The 23,504-nt window shown below is 34.4% G+C and overlaps 1 protein-coding gene across 1 annotated transcript in view; it reads left to right on the top strand.

Annotated features, from left to right (window-relative positions):
* Positions 1-23,504, top strand: part of LOC129269712 (rab11 family-interacting protein 4-like) — a 39,717-nt gene that overhangs the window by 4,857 nt on the left and 11,356 nt on the right. Inside the window, exons 3-6 of the mRNA XM_064105278.1 lie at positions 5,571-5,753; positions 12,452-12,535; positions 16,811-16,855; positions 22,793-22,828. Coding sequence (XP_063961348.1) covers positions 5,571-5,753; positions 12,452-12,535; positions 16,811-16,855; positions 22,793-22,828 — 348 coding nt within the window. The remainder of the gene's footprint in view (positions 1-5,570; positions 5,754-12,451; positions 12,536-16,810; positions 16,856-22,792; positions 22,829-23,504) is intronic.

Here is a 23,504-nt window from a genome sequence, read left to right as displayed (position 1 = left end):
AAACATATTGTTGAAAGTTTGAGGAAGATTGAATGAATAATAAGAAAGTTATGAGCATTTGAATATTGAGATCACTAATGCCATGTAGATCCTCCCATTGGCAATGCGACACGTACAACTCCCTCATTACTTTAGTACTTATTTCACTTATATTCTCACTTTTATAGTCTATCACAAGGTGAGGTGTTCTCTTTATGAGAGGACAAGTACAGAGGTTTCACAACATTATATCATTGATGAATCGTTTGTCATATGATTAGAATGAGCAAAAAGAGATGTTTGGGGTATATTATATTTTCAGTGTCCAAAAGGGGAGAGTTGTTCATCTGTGACATCATAGATCTTGGTCGCATTGCCAATGGGAGGATCTCCATAGCATTAGTGATCTCGACATTCAAATGCTCATAACTCTTCTATTGCTAGTCCTATTTTACTCAAACTTTTGTTGATCTTATTCTTTGATTTTTCTGCTTTCACAAAAGCTAACTTGCTCCAAGAGTTTCATTCTCCTTTAATATAAATAATATAAACCATTCCATTTTTCAATGAATTTCCATGCTTATGAAGGAATATATTTGAAAATATAGGGAAGAGTGGGCAAAAGATGTAATACATTTATTTTGTTTTAATAGTGATCTCTGTTATGTAGTGAAAAATTAAAGTTTGTCTTTTGTAACCTTTTTCAAACAAGATTTTTTTTTTATTTCAACAATATTTTTCTGCTTGTTTCCTGTAATTATTTAAATCTAGTAGGTATTACCCTTTATTTTTCCATGTTAAAGACCTTCATCTGCTGGTACGGGGTGTTACATTCCCCATGTACAGTACTTGCGATTACAAAATCGCAAGTCTGAGCTCATGGATGGCATTATTACCCATAGTGCTTTCTGTTGCCTTGGTAACTTATCAACCCTCAATACCATTTTGACCTTGTCCGATATAAATCATTATTTCATTGGGATATATTGAATTCTGATTGATTTATGAAACAAGAGCATGCAAGCATGTGCTGCGATGATTTTTGTGTGTAAATTATCTCCAGAATTTGGATATCTCATCCTTCTGCGTTGATATCATGTGTGTTTTTAAAGAATCTTGATGAAGTTTGGGGAGATGTTGTTGGGAGTAGCTTGAATTGAATAATAATAGTGGTATATTTACCCAGGGTAGCCACTCCAGTTCCGAAAACTGTTCTCCCAGCGGGCCCTGCTATTATTACCCCAGCTTTCGCTTTACTGCCTAGGCGCCCAAGCATTCAAGTAATTAATCCTGCTGGGTACCCATTCACCTCACCTGGGTCGAGTGCAGCACAGTGCGGATAAATTTCTTGCAGAAGGAAAACACGCCATGGCTAGGATTCGAATCCCACGACCCTCTGTTTTAAAGGCAAGAGTCAGATCACTAGACCACGACGCGCCCACAGAATAACAGTGATCAGAGAAAGGGGTGTCTACACGTACCATACATTGGCTCTAAATTAACGGAAGTTCATGTAGGCCTACAGGAGTTTGTAGAGATGGATGACTATGGAAAGACAGATAAAACCCAGAGCCTTTTATAGTTTCTGCAATCTGAATTGGCAGAATTCTTTATATAGCAATGAGAGCATACTTTTTAAATAGGGCAGCATCCTTCCCTTTAAAAATGACCTGTTGCTTTAGTTGGCATCAATATTTGATTAGCAATTCAATTGTTTTCAATCTAGTCAATTTGTGCATGTCCCTTGATACCAACCCAGCATTAAATGTTGTATTACGAAACCCTCATCAATGATACAGCGCCACATCATCTGAGCCATTTTGTGATTAGATGGAGGTGCTTCGTGTATCTTTGTTTAGAAGGGAAATCATTAGAATCAATATGTTTGGGATTAACGATATGGGATAAAGAGTGAAGAGCTTGATTGAATTTCCAATCAATAATTGAGAAGTTTAACATGTTCAGCTAGGTGGGTCCATATTGAAATGGCCGACACTACTGCACTGTGTGCGACACATTAGATATTCATGCTGACACAGATCTTGAGATGTATTCATTCTTAATCAGAATGGATTAATTTGTTTGGGATTAACATGTTGGGATGGATAAAGGATGAAGAGTTTGATTGAATTTCCAATCAATAATTGAGAAGTTGCTTGGTCAGGTCAACGGGTTCACAATGAAATGGCCGACACTACTGTGGCATACAATTTTATGTAGTAGACATTTTACACTGTACAATATATGTAACATATTGGATGTTCATGCTGACACAGCACTCAAAATACATCCATTCTATTGGAATGAAAATGAATTTGTGGAATAGTTAAAATAATCAATGTAAATTTTGGGGGCATTTTCAGGGGAAAAATCTGCCCTTGCTCCTATTTTCTTGTCTTCTTGTCTTTCCGTTAATGCCCACAATCATTATATTGATTATTATGGCATATGAACGTCAAGCTTGACTTGACCTGAATTTTGCCTGGACCGGCAGGTGCAATACACCGGGTGAACACCCTACTCTTTGACGAATAGTGTATCGGTTTGAACGTGCATAGGTTGTGACTCTCCTATACACGGGACCAACATTTGCGTCCTTTCCGATGGACGGAGTGTGTTCCAACTGTATTCACACCTGCACTGAATACAGTGGTGAGGCACGCTAACACACAATGCTACATGTATATCAGATTTTTTGTTAGACGCGTTACGGCATGAGCGGGACTCGAACCCCTCACGTTGAGATCTACGATCTTATCCGAAACATGCGCTCTAACCGACTGAGCTACATGTACGCTGCCTCCCTTTTTTCCCTTATAAATATGTGAATACATTAAACAGGGCTGGAAATTTCTGGTACTTGTCAAAATTTTAGGGAAAAAAATAATTTGTCTTCATTTATAAAGCTTTTTGCAAGAAAAGAAATAAGTAATGTTTAGATAACTGTCTTTTTGAAGACCATATTTTTCTGTTTGTCCCTTTATAATGTATTTTTTGTAGTGTTTAAATTGGATGTACTGTCCCAGCATTGCCTGAAATTGGAGCCTTTGCAGAAATATCTTCTGGCCATTTTGGTTCAAAATAATCCCAGCATGTTTGTAAACATGTTTGTAACTTCAATTTAACTTGATGAACATTTAATAGCGTGATGGTGATCTGCCCGGGGAGCTACATCTAGGAATTCATTGTATGCTTATATTTCTACGACATAGGTTTGAATGCAAAATCTTCTCTACTCCGGATCTTTCTGGGTCATTCCAATGAATAACCTCGTGGGATTAGGAACGATCATTGATTTTTTTTTCTTTGTTGTTGAGAGCACATTTGGGCAAGTTTTGTGAGCTGTGGGAAGTGTTGATAATACTTCTCTATTGATCGATTGTGAAGGACAGAGGTGGAAAACAATGAGGCGCAGTGGGGAGGAATTCGATGGACGTCAGGTGAAATGATGCCTCAGAAGTTTGTTTCGCTGTAGGTGAAATGTACATCTGTAGTCAGTGGGTCAGTGCTGATCGTAAGGGTCAAGTCCACCTCAACAACAGGTTGATTCTAATTAAACAGAGAAAAGCAAATATTAAGCATAGCAGTGAACAATGTTAACAAAATAGTAAAATAAAAAGTTATAGCAGCTTTAAAGGACAAGTCCACCTCACAAAAAGTCGGTTTGAATAAAAAGAAAAATCCAACAAGAATAACACTGAATTTTTTTATCAAAATCTGATAAAAATGAGAAAGTTATAAGCCATAACTTTATTATTTTACATCCAATTTTGATGAAATTTTTAGCATTATGCTTGTTTGATTTTCCCTTTTTATCAAAATCAAAAGTTTACTGGGGTGGACTGGACCTTTAATAACATTCACAGGTTTGTTTTCACATCCTTACAGTTAGTAAATTAGGGAGTCTGCAATGCCACAAACTCAATATTTGTTTAATTGAAACATGAAATATTTCAAATTGAATACATGCACATTATGTAGATTTAATTATTCAATTATTATTTTTTTTTTAAAGGAAAAAGTCATTTAGAAATTACGTCGGCAGGTTGGTCATGTTATGACAAATAGTTGTTGTTTTGTCTACATGTATAAAAGTAGTTCTACATGTAGGCCTATATGCATTTACATTTGCACTGTATTCATTTTACACACCTCAAATACATTACATGTATATGCAAACATAACTTGATGAATCATGTACAATTTTGAATTCACGCCCCTATTACATTGTAATATATTACAAATGTGGTTATAGGCCTACATGTTAGGCCTCATTAAGGTATAATTACTATTTCTTTTTTTTAATTATTACATGTAGTCATGTGGATCATGATCGATCATGAATTTTGAACATTAATACATATACACATGGATTAGAGCATAGAGGTAGTTCTACCTCCATGATTAGAGCAGACTTGCTGTATAAAAGTTGTACATTTATCTCTTATTACACATGGGCAAGACAAGAATGAACGCTTCTGTAGGCACTACGGAGGCTTATACAATTTTTCAAGTTATTTATTGATTATTTTTTTCATCACTGGACTCAATGAGTCAGTGGGAATTCTAGACCTCACCCATTATCAGTATGCAATGGGACCTTCACCAGATGTGTCTGCATGCTTGAAATGTATTTCAATCAAGGAGTTACCAGCACTCCTTGTTATAATCAATTTACAGCCAGATTGCAGGCATAATTGACTGAATAGGTGGTTTCAAACTGCCTCAATCATAAGAATCCCTGTTAAATTACGAGAACTTTTTTAGGCTAAAAAATACCCATTACTTATTCCTGCATTCACACCGCCCCGAAACATATCCTTCGGGATAAGTTCCTGAAGTTAGAAGCATGCACAGTATGGTCTGATAAGCAGGCAAGGCGCGAGATTCAAAATCACTAGCTCAGCAGCCACCCACGGCGCTCGCACCCAACTACACGCTGGGCTAAAAGTTCTCGTAATTTGCTTTCACATTGCCAATATTACGTGGTATTTTGTGATTGGGGTAAATTTCCTGATCAGAAAATACCTGAAACTGACGAACTTCGAGGCAGTCTGAAACCACCTACATGTACATGTAATGTGTGTTTATAATACATGTAGCTTGGTATTTCATGCAAAAAAAAGGAAGATAACAAGACATACTACATGTACATGTAGATGGGTTTATGTACTGTTCCTAATGACAACCAAATTTAAATGTTTTTTTTTTCGTTTGATTTAAAATGAACCAAAATGATCTTCAATCCTTCAAATATTTGTTGAAGTGTATACCAGGTGTGTGTTTGCTGACTCTCCTTAAATTAGCCCTAGTCTAAACCCAGCTTTATTGTTCTGTTTCTGCCATTTATAAGATATGCATGTACATGTACCATCCAACGTCTTTTATGAATTTGGTTTTTTTTTCATTGTAAAGAGATTTTGAAAAAGCCATAAGAAAATGGGAGCCTTGCATCATCCAGTTACATAGTTCATAGACACTGTAACTTTTTAAATATTTGATTTTCCATTTGAAAACATTGATTTCTACATCAACTTTCCTCTATCTCTAGTTCTTTGACTTTTCAATTCGATCTCCCCTTACTCCTGCAGTACCCAAAGTAACCCCGGTATGGCCTTCTCCGTTCCCGTCATCAACGGTTCCGAAGAAAACTTTGAGGACTTTGGCGAGAACGATGCAGGCATCGAGCTGGAAGTCCAGGATGCCAGCAGCCTCTCGGATTCGGCAGAGACAGCCATCACCGACAGACAGACCCCGACGAATTTACTAAATGGGTAAGCATATACTGAATTTTCAAAGAAACGGGTCAAACTTGCCGGTATGTTGATCTTCCATACGCTGAATAATCACCCAAGTTAAAGCAATTTATATGTAATACTAGATCAAGGGCCTGTTGTATAAAGAGTTGTACGTGTTAAGTCAAAATATTAGCGCAAGTCCCAAATGCGTGCTTTTGGTTAAAAATCAACTTGCGTTTGATTTTCCGATAACGTTTGATTGCACCTCTTTCTGCAACGGGCCCCTGATTAAATGCGAAAAATGTGTCGGATTGGTTTTCTATTTTTGTCCATCGATCTACATGTATATGAAAGTAAAAACAATATCTGTTGTCTCAAAAGAATCAACTTTTTATGTAAAAGGCAATTAAAGTTGCCTGCATTTCTTCAAATGCAGTAGATTCCATGTATGGGATGGATTGTTTGGAGACTATTTTGGTTTGTAAATGAGGCATCAAGATGCTTTTTATAGCTTGTAGTGGACTTTTTCCCTTGTAATTGGTGTGGGAGCTATCATATTCACAATTAATGTATTTTTCTAAATACTTTCTTTTTTTTCTTAAGTATTCTGGAGAATTCTAAATGCATTTTCAGACTATTTTGATGGCATCACTTTGGGCAACTATCTTTTTGCTTTATGCCCTACTTTTCATTGAAATTAACACCATTTCAGTTTGCTTCAACTCAATCTCCTGCAGAGAAATATTGGGCACTAGATCTGATTTCTCTCCAAACTTGTCTATGCGTGGGACTACATTATGATCAATTTACAGTCCCACGCATAGAGGCAAGTGTGGCTGATTGATCATTTTGTGGGAATGAAACTCTCTCTTATCCACGATGATTGAAGAGCAATTGGGGCTTATTTTACCGCAAATTGTCTCGAATATCTGTGATTTGTGGCTTATTTCAAATGTCATCGGAATGAGTCCATCATTCAGGATTGGATCTCTTATTATTGCGATGCTATGTATCGCATCATGAAATCAATGTACATGCACAGGACATGATCCAATAGAAACGGTCTCTTCTTTAAGTTTCCGTGAAATTGTTTTTCATCATAAGTGTTCACGGAAGATGAAAACAAAATTTCATTAATCTAGTTTAGAAAAAGTCAAGATATGAATGCAGAATCCAAGAGACTTATGCAGGCCTTATAATTTTTACGTTTTACTCAAATTAGGCATTTTCCTCCAAGCAGAGTTTCCATAATTTATTATAGAAAAATACATGATGTTCAATGTCTAGATGAAAAACTTGTGAGAAAATGTGAAATTCGAGCTCCATTCTGCATAGGGGAACATCGTAAAAGATTTTTTTTTTCATAATTTAAATACCCTAAAGGTAAGAGCAGTCTCCCATTATTTTTCTTCCAAAGTATTATAATAACATTCGAGGTATTTTTTAGCTAATGAAATTTGCTTCCATCAATATTGTCCTTAATACCCCAAAGCACCATGACAATATTACATACAGAAACAGGAGCTTGGAGTCTACTTTAGCCTCAGCCCTAGACCCTGTATTATTTGTTAAAGTGTCAATATGAGTCTGTGCTTGCAGACTATTAAACAGAAACTGTGAGAAAGTGTGAAATTCTTATTAAATCAAATGTAGAATTTAAGTAGACCCTGTTTTTAATTATTTGTTTCAAGAGTCTGTATGAGTCTTTGCTTGCTGACTGACACAAACCAGTGGATGCAAGAAATAGCAACACCTGATTTGGACGAGCAGAATTCAATTTTTAATGCGGAGAGAGCTTTAGTGTTGTTGCTCATCCCTAGCCGAGTCCGGTTCGTAGCTCTAGGATATGATCACATGGGATAAACAACCTCAATCGAGACCCCCCCCCACGTACATGTAGGAACGATGATTCAAAAGGGTTCTTTGCCTTGATTAAAAACAAGCAAGAATGCTCGTAGAATTCTTGTAGATCAACACTTTAAAGTGATTGGTTAACATTGGTTTGACTTTTAAAAAATCTGAGCTAGAAGGTCACACTTGTCACCTGTGTCTGTGATATGTTACAAAAATTAAGCCCAGAAAAAATTGCATTCGAAAATAATTATTTAGTGCTTCAAAAATTTTTTTTATACAAAATCGGGGTTTGCCTTGTAGTTTTAGCTTTTCATTCTCAATAATGGTTGTTATCAGGGTTTATTAGTTCTAATACATGCACTTGTACTCATGTTTCATCTTGGTTTGAGAATTTTTTAAATCGGCTGCTCACAAAGTTAAACAATACCTTTAAATATTGTTTGAGAGACAATGATATGAATGTGGGGGATAGACGTTGTAGAAATAGAAACCCCTCAAATTTCATAACCGTACTACTTTTGTAGCTTAGGGTTATTAATTTGCAGTACATTACAAGAAGACAGCCAGCTATTTACTTTTTTGTTGTTGAATTAGTAAGGCACATTGGAAGAGCAAAGTGATGAATTAAATACAAGTTCAGGATGTTCAGTTCATAAAAAAGATGTTATGTTCTCTTCAAGTTCGAGTTCAAGATACTTCCAAAATGGGAGAAAATGTGAGATTTTTTTTATGACTTGGGAAAATAAACATTGCATTTAATACACAGTGCAAAAAGGGCTAGTACATATTTATGTACACTGTATTATAAGCACATTCAAGCTCCATGACCTGCTGTCTGTGGGCTGTAGAAAGAATTCTCTGGACATGCCATTAAATTACCTTTATCGGGTAAGAGTCCAAAGGTTCAAGACCATATGAAAATCATATCATGCCATGTACATTACTGCTATCTTGCATGGCATTGCACTTTTCTCCCCCCCCCCCCCGCAAGTAGAAGAGATCTGGATCTGGCGATGCAGGATTACTGGGCATAAATGCATGGGGGGTACAGGGGACGTTGGTAGTTAATCGGTGTGTGTTCAGATGTGAATGGCAGTCATGAAAAAAGGGTTCATTTTACTACCGGTAGTCATGGCCCGTTTGTTCCTGACCAATGGGGGTAGTACCAAGGAGATATCACCTCAATCTCCTTGGTAGTACAGGTTGAGAACTAACTCGATGTGTATTGATCGCTCCGTCAATTACTTCACGTTTTGGTAGGCTCTAGAGTTCAGGAGCGAGTTAATGAGGACAAGTAGAAAACCAAATGCTCTAAACCTCTGAGAAATATATATGTACATGTAGCTGGGCAGGGGTAAAAAGGTAAATCGGATGAAGAGATATCATATGTAAATGAGGGCATTATCTTTTTATTAGAATACTATTTTTGTAAAACATTTGAAGAAGAAAATGAAGTGTTTCATTTGTTTGAATCTGAATTGTTTTTTAAAAAAGTTTTTTTTTTAAAGAATTGGTCTAAATCTAATTTTTGATTTTTTTAATCTAAAATGAGAAAAATGTATCCTAATTTGCATCAATTTCCTAAAAATCCATGGAGATGTTCGATACACTGACATTGTTTGTACAGTATAATCAGATTAATACTATTTTTTCAACATGTGCAGTACATGATGGAAAATAATTTTATGAAGATTTTCATTTTTTTTTCATTTATGTTTTCCTTCAGGGTGAAAATTGTGACAAAAAGAAGGCAATTCAGAATTCAATCAAATTTATTTCACTCTAAGAAATAAAATCATGTTGGTTGTATCAACCTTCCAACTGTTACAGTAAAATGAATTTTTATAATCACCACATCATTTGAGCGGTTCTTATTAATTATTATCCAACCTAATGAGTTGTTTAAAAGAATTATAACAGTGTACAGCCCCTGCATTTAATGTAAGCTTCTAGATTAGATGATTCAGTAGCCAACCGGTCAACTTCTGTTAATCCAATAATTATCTGCTGCTGCCTGTGTGAATAGGAGATGACCTCATTATGTTCTTAGTTTTAACGAGGTGGCTTATGAATTCTTGAAGGTCAAATGAATCTGTTTAATGAGGTCGAAGGCACTGGTCAAAGAACTATGCAGCACTAGATTCAGATTGCAATTAGACATAATATTGTTTGTATATACAATGAGAGGGGAAACAAGTTAATGGCAGGAACGCCCATCTGCACTCCTAGTAATGGATCACCAAACAATCTTCCACATTTTTTTTCCAGAATGTAAACTCTGAGGCTTGAATATGTGTAATCATCTAGTGCAAGCTGACATACATGTACATGTATATACATGTAGGGCCTATCTGCAAGTGAGAGAATGACATAGATTAATAAAATTGCATTTGTCTTTATTCATTTATCGAGCCTGCGGCTTCTTAACTTCAGTGAATTTATACATTGCATTAGATTGCATAGCACAAAACGCCACACGTATAATACACACTCCACAATACCCCCAAACATTGCTTGGGAGTTCATAATCACGCGACCAGCGGGAGAGCATCACACAGCTGGTTGCCATGACGACCTGGTCTCGTGTTTCAATAGCCGTTGAGTCGGTGGTTTACATTCAGGGGGGCGGTGTGGGTTCTCACGAATCTCGGTGTCCGTGGCAATGGCAGGTTGGCTGATAAAAGGATTGGAGTGGACATTATGCGTGTAGTTATATTGATAATCAGGGAGACCTGTGGGGTTTTGCAAGAAAAATGCAATTGAAGACAATTTTAGGTCCCAACATCGATTGAAAGTCATGCGTTTCATTGTAAATTTGCAATTGATAGATGATGTGCTTCTTGCAATCAACAAGTATGAATTGGCTATAGTAAACATTGATCTATCACTTGTAAATTTGCATCTGAAATTTGGAATTGATGGCAAATATTTTCTTGTTAACACCTGGGGGCCGTTTCATAGAGCTGTTCGTAAGTTAAGAGTGACTTTAAGAACGACTGGTGATCCTTTCTTGTGGGAAATGATGTTCACCATTGAATGTTTACTGGTGATTATTTAGTGCGTATGAAAGGTTCACCAGACGTTCTTAAAGTCGCTCTTCACTTATGAACAGCTTTATGAAACACCCACCCGGTAAGTTTTTAGGGTATTGTACATGAAGTCATGTTTAGTTTTTACTGCATGTATTTAGGGGATTTTTTGTTTATTTGCACAGTGGGGCGATTGCTGAAGCTTGGGGGCTATTTCTTTCATTTCAAGGGCTACCTTTTGAGCATTAAGCAATTATACTGCTGAAAGAAATGTCATTATTTTGCCACAAGTGTTATTGAATATTGTGACAGATCTTGGGGCAACTTTAGAACAGATGGTCGCCCCAAAGCATTTTATCTTGAGAAATTCTTAAGGCTATTTAGGTCGTCATGAGCGCAAAATAGCTTATCACTCTTATGTATTCCTACACTGGTGTGATATGAAAATACAACTGAGCACAAAGTATAGTAGAGACAGTGAATTTCCGTTTCAAAAAATGGTCTTTTCCATTTCTGAAAATCTTTAATTCCATTTCAACTTGATCTAAAAATGGAAATTCCACTTTGTCACTGAAAATGTACACAGCAAAAACCTGAATTCCGTTTTGCAAAGGTGAATTCCATGAATTTTTACATGAAAAGTATAATCTGACCAAACGGAATTTCCATTTTATTTACTCGTAAAACGGAAAATCACTGTACCTGGTATAGCTTTACCAGAGAAATGTACTTTTCCTAAACAGGGAGATGTAAATTTCCTCGGTTTTTTAATGAAGTGCTATCATTATCAAGAGTGGAGTTACACATGTGTATATTGCATCCGCCATTCATTAATCTATTGGCATTGAGTTTGACAACCATGGAGGAAAGACAACAATGGCTAATTAGAATATGAATACAAGTGTCACACCAAAGATAAACTGATATACGAAACGTAATACAGGGAATCTCTCGAGGCCATCCATCGGTGCGGCATTCAGCTATCGTGTGAATATCGCACATTTCTTCAATTTCATTCTATGAGTTAAATGCAATAATACATGTATTATTGCATACACTCTAAAAGCAAATCATAATGACTAGTTAATAGGGTCAGCTGGGTGCAACTGCTATATTCTAGTCATATTTGACTATTTTCTAGTAGTATTTTACTTGTTTTACTAGAACAGAGTTATTTCTAACTAGAATATATAAGTCAGAAATGTGACTAGCATATCAGTTGCACCCAGATGACTACTTGTCTATAGTCAATTTGACTGATTTGTTTTAAGAGTGTACACTCTAGGCCACTTTATCAGTTGATATGAATTACTTGCTCAGTGGAATTAAATGGCTTGTTATTTGATCTAACATGAGTAGCATGGATTTGCATCTTTCATTATTAGGGTTCAATTCAATTGCATATCAATTTATTGGTCTATAGATGGTCCTGCTCTGTCATCTCAGGCATTTTTTTTTTTTTTTTTTTTTGGGGGGGGGGGCGGGGGCTGGGTGGTTTGCTGGCTTTTTTCTTACAGAATTTATCAACAAGGCAAGTTTTGCCCTTTTCATTATTAATATTCCAATATGTGTAGGACCCTATCTTATTATCAAAAGAATTATGGCTTGTTTTCTCTTTTCCCTTTGAACCATCTCAAATAAAAATGTATAAAATTCTTTATAACAGGTTTGTTTTTCCACTTTGAGTGTAACCTATTACAGTATTCACTAAGGAAAATTTTGCTTTATGGATGGTATTAAATAAATGTTTTTTCCTACCCACTAACAACTTAACAAGTGCAATGAAATGTTACTCTTTGTTGTCTTCTCTTCTCCCAAATCTTCCATTTTTCTTCCTTTCCCTCCGCACAGCTTGTCTCCTTATGAAAGTCGGAAGCCCTACATGTCCAAGAAGGATGTGTGGTCACACATTCATCATAACTATCATCATAAATGGTACCTCCTTCCTCCCTTCCTTCGTTCTTTTGTTCTATCTATCTATCTATCTATCTATCTATCTATCTTTGTTTCTATCTATCTATCCATCTGTCACCATGCTTGCATTGTAACCCACATGCTCTTATCTCTACAGAGTCAAATTTGACTTGCCAACGTTGATCGCTGGGAGTCAACTCTACTCTTAGTCAAAAGACTTGGAACGGTGTGGCATCAGTGAAAAAAAAATGACTTGACTCCAAGTCAGAGTGACTAAAAAAAGGAGTCACTTTGACTTAGAACAGAGTCGATTCCCAGCTGTCCCCATTCAGAGTCAAATTTGACTCCTCAGAAATGAGAGTGCATGTTTGATTTTATTTTATGGGAATATAGTGTTGTGTTTAACTGTATATTGACGTGTAGCATTTATCTGCGAGTGTATTCTTATGCATGGATTCTGCCAAATTTCAACAAGGGAAGCATTTTTTATTCTAAAAAGAATCTAAAAGTTACTTTGCAGGCTAAATAAATGTTAACATTTTAGCATAAAGTGAGATTTAAATTTGCAACAAAGTGAAAAGTTGTTTAAGGCAGCTGTCATATTTACTTTCATTCTTTTTCCTGTATTATAATATTAGTGCTCCCCAGCTTTCAAAAGGAGGCTATTATTGACTAATATTTGTATAGTACATGGTACTTTCAAACCTTTAATAGTGAAGTATCCTGAATGTATTCTGCATACAGCATACTGCTTCTTGATGTGCATCTTGTATTTATACATATTTTTTTATTTTTTGGTTCAAGGATGTGGATGATTAACTTTTAATTTGCAGAGTTGATTGGCATTTATGATTTCTGAAGCAGATCTAGAGGAATAACATAAATTTTATTTGTTTTGCGGCATTCTTTTAATGTTAATATTATTATGTTTTGCGGCTTGCTTTTAAAAATGATAATAATAATAATTATTATTATTATCATTTAATTAACTGATTATAAGGATTTAAGGAACAAGAGATGGGTTTTATCTGGTATCTCTTTCATGGAATTAACACTGGCTTATGCATAATTTATTTGGTTTTGTCGATAACAGATTTTTTTGTTCATTCTCTTGCACTCATGTATAGCATTGGTTTGATGATACAGAGATTGATCTGGTTGCCATTATAATTGCCTGTACAGAATGCACATATAATTATATTCATAGCATGTATTTTTATATGATTTCTTTCTATGTTTGGTTCAATAACCCATCCTAATTTTCTATTCTTTAATTTCTTTTGTACCTACAAGTACTCTGCACTCATCATTTATACATAGTAGCCTAGAAGCATATTTTATATTCTTTTGTAAGGTATCTTTAAACTGCAAAATGAATTTTGATGGAATTTGTTGTCTTCCACATTTACCTACTTATTGTGGGTACATTTTTTTGTGGTTTCATTCCAATAATATGAAAAAAAAATCTGTTGAGAAACATGTCATTGATCTTAATTCATTGTCTTTGTGCAGCACCATGGCTTTTCTAGTGTTCAAAATTAAGAACGAGAGAGAATGAGAGAGTGGGGGTGGGGTGGAGATGAGAGATATTGTCTTACTCATTTGCATATTTATAAAAAATGTTATTGTATACTTAACTCTCTTTTCAAATGTTGTCCTCCAACTGCTATATTGGTTTTTGTCTCACCTGCATAGCAGAGTGAGACTATAGGCGCCGCTTTTCCGACGGCGGCGGCGGCGACGGCGGCGGCGGCGTCAACACCAAATCTTAACCTGAGGTTAAGTTTTTGAAATGACAGCATAACTTAGAAAGTATATGGACCTAGTTCATGAAACTTGGCCATAAGGTTAATCAAGTATTACTGAACATCCTGCCTGAGTTTCATGTCACATGACCAAGGTCAAAGGTCATTTAGGGTCAATGAACTTAGACCATGTTGGGGGAATCAACATCAAAATCTTAACCTAAGGTTAAGTTTTTGAAATGTCATCATAACTTAGAAAATATATAGACCTAGTTCATGAAACTTATACATAAGGTTAATCAAGTATCACTGAACATCCTGCATGAGTTTCACATCACATGACCAAGGTCAAAGGTCATTTAGGGTCAATGAACTTTGGCCGAATTGGGGGTATCTGTTGAATTACCATCATAACTTTGAAAGTTTATGAATCTGATTCATGAAACTTGGACATAATAGTAATCAAGTATTACTGAACATCCTGTGCAAGTTTCAGGTCACATGATCAAGGTCAAAGGTCATTTAGGGTCAATGAACTTTGGCCAAATTGGGGTATTTGTTGAATTACAGCCATAAATTTGAAAGTGTGTTGGTCTAGTTCATAAAACTTGGACATAATAGTAATCAAGTATCACTGAACATCCTGTGCGAGTTTCAGGTCACATGATCAAGGTCAAAGGTCATGTAAGGTCAAAGAACTTTGGCCACGTTGGGGGTATTTGTTGAATTGCCATCATATCTCTATATAAGTGTATTGGTCTAGTTCATAAAACGTGGAAATAAGAGTAACCAAGTATCACTGAACATCTTGTGCGAGTTATAGTAGTTTTCAAAATCAGCACTGCTGCTATATTGAATCGCGTGATGCAGGTGAGACGGCCAGAGGCATTCCACTTGTTTTTTGTGAGTGCCAATATGACATACTTTTCAACGATTCTTGATTGCTTGCAAATGTGTATTTTCTTGTGTATATACATGTAGGCCTATTTGTCATACCCTCCTCCTTTTAAAATATTCAAAAATAATTTATGATAAATTCTTTCCAGTATATGTGTGAAGTATGAAATCGAGTATTCAATTTGTTATTTTACAGACAATGACATACATCAAAATTTCAATCTCAGATTCTTAATCTGTACCTCCAATATGTCACAGTACACACATAACATCTGATTGAATTTAGGTATAGAGCATAATCCAAAATGCACACAATTATGTCACTCATATTCTCCTGAAGAGAAATAATTCACAGTTCACCCACTCATATAAAATAGATTTTTTTTGTCTCGTTTGGGCAATATCAATTAGCATAATTGCCAGTGGCGTGTTGAAGTAAAGGTGGGTTTGCCTATTTCAAGGTTCGCTATGACGATGACGTTAGAGTAAACAGTCTAATATTTCCAACGAGGAATGCAGCAAATATTCAGATGGATATGGTTGGTTAGTAGTGGATTGTATAAAAAACAGTGGACACCCATTGTACTAGGCTATATCAGTATTATCATATTCAGTGGTGGATCCAGACAGGGGCTTGAGGGGCACCCCCCTATATATTGTGAGAATTTCCCATTGACCATACATATTAATACAGATAAGTCTGAGATATTTGTTATCTGTGCCCCTATATTTTCAAATTTGCTATTTGTGCCCCCCCCCTTTTCCCTTTGAAAAAAAAGCTGGATCTGCCACTGGTATTGCCCTCTATAAATGTCAACCCCAGTTGATTTAATTCATTATTTTGTGTCAAGCATCAACTACTTTTGTCATCCTCTTTATCTCAGGGTGATTAAAAACTATTGTATTTTAGTATACAGCTTGGAAAAAACATGTAGGTCAGGATAGACATATTTTTGGTTCTGATTATTTTTTGCTTTATCATAGGACTTTCATATTACATGTATTATGGGGTAATTGGATTGCTGTACCAAATATAATACTTTGCTACTTGGAAAATGGGAAATATGTGATAATTTGTGGTGTTTTTGTTTTGTTTTGTTTTTCTTTGGGGGGGTTATTATATGTCCATTATTTCATGAAAATTTAATTATTATTATAAGCTGATTTTTCGGTGCTATAATCAATGGATAGTCTTTTAGATTTCATAAATGAAATAGAAAATTCCTGCAAAAGTACTTAGTCTATGCACTATTGAGAATGAATTTAATACCTGACTTTCGTTCTTTCATTATTTTCTCTTAAAATGAAGCATTCATTGTAATGGATACATTTATAGGTAAATTTTTGAAAGAAATTGTTGAATTTATTTGACATTTGTCAAGTGTAAATTGTTAGAATGAATCCTTTTTTCAAAGTAGTTGTAATTCTCTTCTTTGCAGTAGTTTTTTTTTAGAGAATGTTTGATCCAGTTAAATGTATTTTTGTCACTTCTCTCATTTTCATATATAATGTTTTACTTTTAGAAATTTTGTTGCATTTTAGAGTTCTTTTGAGTATAATCTTCCTCACTCCATAGCTTTTGAAATTGAATGTGACAAATTTCTATGCATTTAGTGTGATACAATATTATTTTATCTTGAAATCCTTTCTCTAGTATTAGAAAGCGTGCAATAGTTAAACCCCCTCGCAACCATCCAAGGTAAGATACAATATCCTTTGATGGTAACATTCCAACCCAAAAATGTCATGCCAAAATAAAAAGAAAAAGATGTTGTTTGCTGAGTTGTTTGATTTTGCTTAAAATATGAAAAATATATTTACACAGCTGGTTTATTGTTCACAATAGGTGTTTCCTCATTTCATCATAGCATTACCTCCAGGACTTTAATTTCAATATTTTTAGGGAAAGGCCGCTTTTTATATCTGATTTCGACCATTTTTGTTCCTTCTCTTTTTTCTTTCCTGTATATATACGCATATATGAATAAGTCGGCAATATTTTTTTTCATTTCCAAGGGGAATCCACACTTTACAAGCTTTGCTTTAGTGGACCCCCCTGATTTCCATTTATGCTCAATTTTATGCTGTTTTTTAAAATAATTTTTACGAAGTAAGAATGCTCGTCTGTAAAATTGTATCTGATTTACATTACTTTGTATTATGTTTTGAATGGAAATGGAATAAAGAATTGAATTGAAAAATATACAGGGCATATTTCTATATTCCAGTGCAAATGCAGGGGGGGCATCCAAAGGGCTATTCAAACATGGCATTGAGGCCAGTCAGTGGGATCCTATTATGGCCTTTGATTGATTTAAGCCCTGCACCTCCATTAAATATTATTTTGAAAACTATCTTGAAAATTGGGACCTGCAAAGGAGGCATTTATTATCAGCCATGAAAAATATGAAAGTGCCTCTTTCTCACACACATGCGTTTGTGTTCCTGTTGTAACATTGGTATTAATTTTAAGTGATTTTTACTAGATATATACTAACATCAATGTACAAAAAAAAAGAAAAAAAAGGAATAATTTTTCCCCATTGCCTACCCCTTTTAGTCTTTAAAGTCATGTTTGTGATTATGAAATTAAAACCATATTTCATTGTTTCAATGTGAAAAAATACCCCAAAGATTGACTTTGACTTCCCTCTTGGTGTATTATTGTTTGTGCTGTGTCATAATGTTAATGTTTGATGTGGCCAATGTTTTCTTTGCAATTCACCAAACCAGTCATGCCACTCCATATGCTCTACATAGCCTAGGTCTACAAAAGTGAAACACATATCTCAGCATAAATTTCTTGATTATTCTATTTGAAATTCATTATTTCTTCTGCATTCTGAGAAAACTCACACTTCCTAAAATCTTATGAACCATTTATGCGGAGTCGTTCTAAATCTAATTCATTAAGGAAGAATTTAAAGAGATCATTATGCTTATACAGGTATATTCATATTATTGAGAGATTGTCTGAAATGTTTTGAAATCATTCTGCAAGACATGTTATTCATAGAGTATATGCTGAGCTAAAATCATGAAACAAAATTTTGTTTGTATTACATCAAGTCATTCACATAGGAACTTTATAATTCTTCATATTCCCTGAAAAAATATTGATAATTTACAATATTCATGCTTCTTTGTGCATCACGTTATGTTGCAGCTGTATTGTTTGCAGAAATGATCATGCAAAATTGGTTTCTTTTGTAAAGTAGAAATTATTGGAAGGTTGTGAAATTAAAGTCATGCACATCAAGAACAAAACAAATACAAATTATGAAGATCATTTGTGTTACAGATAGGTCCATGCCTTGTAGCATAGGGTTTTTTGTCTCCTATTATATTATTTGTCTATCAGTTTGTCTGCCTCTCTTACTGTATATCTATCTATCCATCCATCTGTCCATCTATCCACCCATCCATCCATTCATCTACATGTACCATCCATCCATATTACGTATCTATTTGTACATTTGTCTTCTGTCCATCATTCTGAAAATCCGTCCATCCATCTTTTCTTTTCCTTCCATCCAATCATCCATCTATTTATCTACCCATCTATCCATCCTTTCCAATATATCATTGTTTGCAGCAACCAGTGGATAATCAAGAAACGTTAACATTGACCATATGCCTTATTCTAAACATTAGTTTCTAAACTTGCTTTCCTATAAGTTGGATCTATTTTGAGCAAATCATAAACATTAAATATGAAATTTGATTCCTTTCTGTCTCTGAAGTGAAGTAGATGAAATTATGATGAGGCTGGACAATACAGATTACCAGTGCTTGTATTATTTGCACTCTGCCTTATCAGACCTGTACAATTCTATTCATGTCTCAATCATTTGCTTAGCAATGCCAGATCATTATCATACAATGACAGCAAAAATTGTGTGTAGGGATTGTTTGTAAAGGAGGGGCGACGCATGGTAGCTTATTACGGCTGTCCATTAGAATTATTGACTGTCTTTATTGACTGAGAAGAAATAATGTCCAGAGTCCTGCAATATTTCAAATATTGTGCTCCATTTGACACCAATATCATTCCCTCATAGTGAGAAAAATGCTTACTTTAAAAAAAAATCATCAAGTTAATTTTTATATTAAAAGTTCTTAAAGTCAGTGACAAATTAAATTTTAAAGGGAGAGAACAATAGGGTACTTAAAGAGCAAATTTGAATATAAAGGGGTCTTTACCATTCAGTTAAAAATGTTTCATTAAAACAAGCATTGCAGCCAAAGGCTGAATAAACAGGTAAATACAATTCAAAATGATATAAGCAATTAACAAAATAATACTTCAATCACTTATTTCAGCAGATGTGTAATAATTAGCTTAATTGAATGAGCGTGCGCCTATGAATAATTCTAACAAAAATATGGCGCAATATAAATGCTGTAGATCAGCACCATCATCATGGAGTCTCATATATAAGTGCACACTAATTACATATGGTAGTATAAGGAAATGAATTGTTGAAATGAAAAATTATACATTGTATTGAGCATCATAAATATGAATTACATCAATTTCAGAAAAATATGAATTACACAATTTAGCAATATCAATATCCACTTTCAAGTTGTTAATTATCGAAGGGGTATGCATCCCTTATTCCCTTTATCTCCATTTTTCGCATGACACTGCAGCTGATGTGATAAAGCATTGCTGTGACCAATCTTGCAATCTTACAAGAGTGATACTGTATTATATTTCTCATGCTGCATAATTTGTGTTGACATCTGTATTGTAATGTGATAGAGATGATATTCTTGAAGCGTAGTTTCCTAGAATTCTAATTACTCCATCGAGAAATCTGATCCCACGTCTATGAGAGATGATTGATAATGGTAGAAAGGGAAGGGCTTTTCTAGAAGATAATTCAAAGATGCATTACCATTAGTATATTAAAAAAACATAAAGTGAATGTATTTTCTAAATTGTATCTGAAAAGTGTATGATCATTGGTCTGGAAAAAAGTTTGAATGGTAAAAAAATATAGATTGTTTCTGAAATTTTTAAGGAGAAAAATCCAGAAAACCAAATATGGAGACCTTGCAAGAAGTAGCTGTATTATAATGTAGATATTTTAATTTCGTGTAGATAATAAAATTGTGTTTGATTGTAATTGAAATTACTACATGAAGTCCTTGTTATAGTAAATGGTAATCCCAGAAAAGGATTCAAAGGGGCAGGACATCATTCAACTTAAATCATGAAAACCAACTTTATAGGGCATTTTCTCTCATGTGTAAAATTAGTTTGGATTACAATTTTACTTCTATTAAATAAAGAAGTGATATTACAATTGACTTGCTATGGAAGTGAGTAATTGTTTCATTATGTCGGCTAATTTCCAAGTATTTTGGTCTTATTGGTAAAACAAATTAAAAGGTGGACTTCCCTTGAATGAATAGTCTTTGTTCATCACTTTCCATTGGATTTGATCGTAGTTTGCTATTTAGGATAAGTGTAAAATAAATCTGGATTACTGGATTGAAGTAGAGGTAATGCACTTGGCTTAATATGGAAATGACTCATTTAATCCTTCTTCCATTTGTCTATTGTGTAGACTAATTTCTGAGTATCTGGGTCTTACTGGTAAAACAAATTACAAGGTGGACTCCCCTTGAATGAATAGTCTTTGTTCATCACTTTCCATTTGATTTCATCTTACTCTGTCCTTTTAGGATGAGTTTAAAATCTGGATTACTGGATTGAAGAAGAGGTAATGCACTTGACTCAATATGGAAATGTTTAACCCTTCTTCAATTCTTCTATTGTGTTGACCAATTTCCAAGTATTTTAGTCTTATTGGTAAAACAAATTACAAGGTGGACTTTCCTTGAAACTTCCCTTAGTTTGCTATTTAGGATAAGTGTAAAATATATCTGGATTACTGGATTAAAGAATAGACATTGCACTTGATTTAACATGAAACTGAGCTATAAAATGATAATCTGTCTCCTAATTGTTTAGGCTAATTTCAAGTATTTTACTATCTTGATAGAAAGCCAACTTTATACATGATGGACTACCCTTATATAGTCTTTGTTCATCACTTTCCATTATACTTGATCTTAGTCTGTCATTTTAGGATAAATCTGGATTACTGGATTAAAGAAGAGGTATCAATTATAATTTCTGATACCAAGTTTCAGGATGGACTTTCCTTTACTGGTATAGTTCATCACTTTCCATTGGTGTTCGTTCATGTTTTATAGTAGTCTGTCTTAAGGTAAAGCGTGATTGTGCTATCACTCTTGGGTAAAATAAATCTGGATTACCTGACTAAAGAAGAGGTATTGCCCTTGATTTACTGATGGGAAGTGACTCATTCAATGTCCGTCTTGGTGGAGGTTATTTTCTATAGGAATTGTGAAAAAAGAATAGAATAAAAATGAAATGAGGCATACTTGGAAACCCAAGATCAATTTCCTTAGAACGGATGGATGTGAGCCTAGTCTTGACTTACAGTTTATCCTTTTTAGCTCTCAATGAATGAATAATGTTATACATTTGAGATCCAGGCCATAGGGGTTCAATGAAATTAGAGGTTTAATTTAACACCCTTTTGTGGGCTTTGTGTGTAAAGTCTGTTCATAACTTGGAAGGGTCTTAAATACACTAGTATGAGATTTTATCCTTTTTTAGCTCTCAAGTAAACTCTATATTTAATTCCAGGGGTTTACACCTTCGCTAATACTGCTCTGAATCTGAACACATTATTTATTTACTATTCTTGAAGGCTGTTTATTCCATATTGAAATACATTGATAACACAGTGACATGACATTTGCTCCTGCGACAATTGCAGCGATTTAGATATAGGGTTAGGGTTGCAATAGGGTTTGAGTAATCATCTTATTAGTGTCAGGTCCAAGGTGTTAACTAGGTGTTACTGAAAGTACTTTGTGGTGTAAGCTGCAAAAATGTGGTGTTCCCTGAATTCCTTCTCTCCTAAACTTTCTTCTCATCAAGGTCTCTTCTTAGATTAGATCTTGCTTAATTTCAAATATGCATGAAATGCAAAGTGGAAATGATAGATCAATATGATGTAAATTTGTAGAAATTAATAGTTTTATTTTATTTGCATATTGTTCTTTGCTTTACATTATATCATATATGTTTATGTACTAATCCTTTGAGTATTTATTTTATATTCTCATTTTTTCCTTTTTGCTAACTCTCCTTTTATATCAATATTACCCATTTACAACTGTTTGTTTATTGTTTTTGCTCATTTTTTTTTTCCTGATTTCTATATCGAAAATTCAAAATAAATTTAAAATCAGATAAAAACGAAAAAAGAGATGAGTAAATTATTAAAAACATGATGTATCTACACCATACTAATGGTAGAATAATTATTTGAGGGTTCTAATACCCATCCATTTATGATTGCCGGTAATCATAATTATGAAGTGGTCTTGCAGCGGATTTTATTTGAAAATTGATCTAATGCAGAAATAAGGGGAAAAGAGTTATAGGACAGCAAATCTCAGATTTTTCTAATAAAGAGTAGATTCATTAATTACTTTTTAAACAATTAGTTGAAAGAACAAAATAATGTTTATTTAGAAATTGTTTCTTTTTACACTTTTTTCTGTTCTCTTTATTACATTACAGCCCTTCAAAAAGAGTTTCATCCAGTGACGTTGCAAGGTACGAAAGATTCTCATCTATTTGAAAGAATTTGTGTTTTATAACCCAAAGTTGTAAAATCCAACTTGAATTTAACAATGATTTTAAGAATTTACCTTTATTTTTCTCACAATCTTATATGCTTATTGCATGAATGAATCCACTTACTGTAAATAAAACATGCACAGATTGATATGTAAAAGGAGAGCTAGTCTTAAAGCAGTTACGAACCAATAGCGCCATCTCGAGTCCTCAACTACTCATACCTGGCCAGTTTCCTGACCCATAATGCTAGTGTAGTCTCGTAATATAGACCCACTTGAATGATAACATGCTAATTAACTACTCAATACATTTATACCGCAATAGTTATGTTACCAAGTTACCAAAACAATTACTTTTCCTCTCAAACATTTTAGTTTCTCTATACAAATATAATTATGGGTCAATATTTTCTCTGTAGTATAAGTAGATATCTGAAAACGTATATTTTAAGACTATGTATTTATAACACACAGTCAATGAGAGACCACACACAGCTCACTCCCCCTTTAAGATATATATCTGTTGAGATAATACAGAGAATGAGTTAGCCTATGATTTTATTCATCTTGAGAAACAAATATTGTTGAGAGGGAACTACTCGCAGGACTTATGAATGTACCGAGTAGTGGATTAGGATGTTATCGTTTAAGTG

Source organism: Lytechinus pictus, chromosome 10 (assembly GCF_037042905.1).
Source record: "Lytechinus pictus isolate F3 Inbred chromosome 10, Lp3.0, whole genome shotgun sequence".
NCBI lineage: Eukaryota > Metazoa > Echinodermata > Echinoidea > Temnopleuroida > Toxopneustidae > Lytechinus > Lytechinus pictus.
This window is presented reverse-complemented; position numbering and strand designations above follow the sequence as displayed.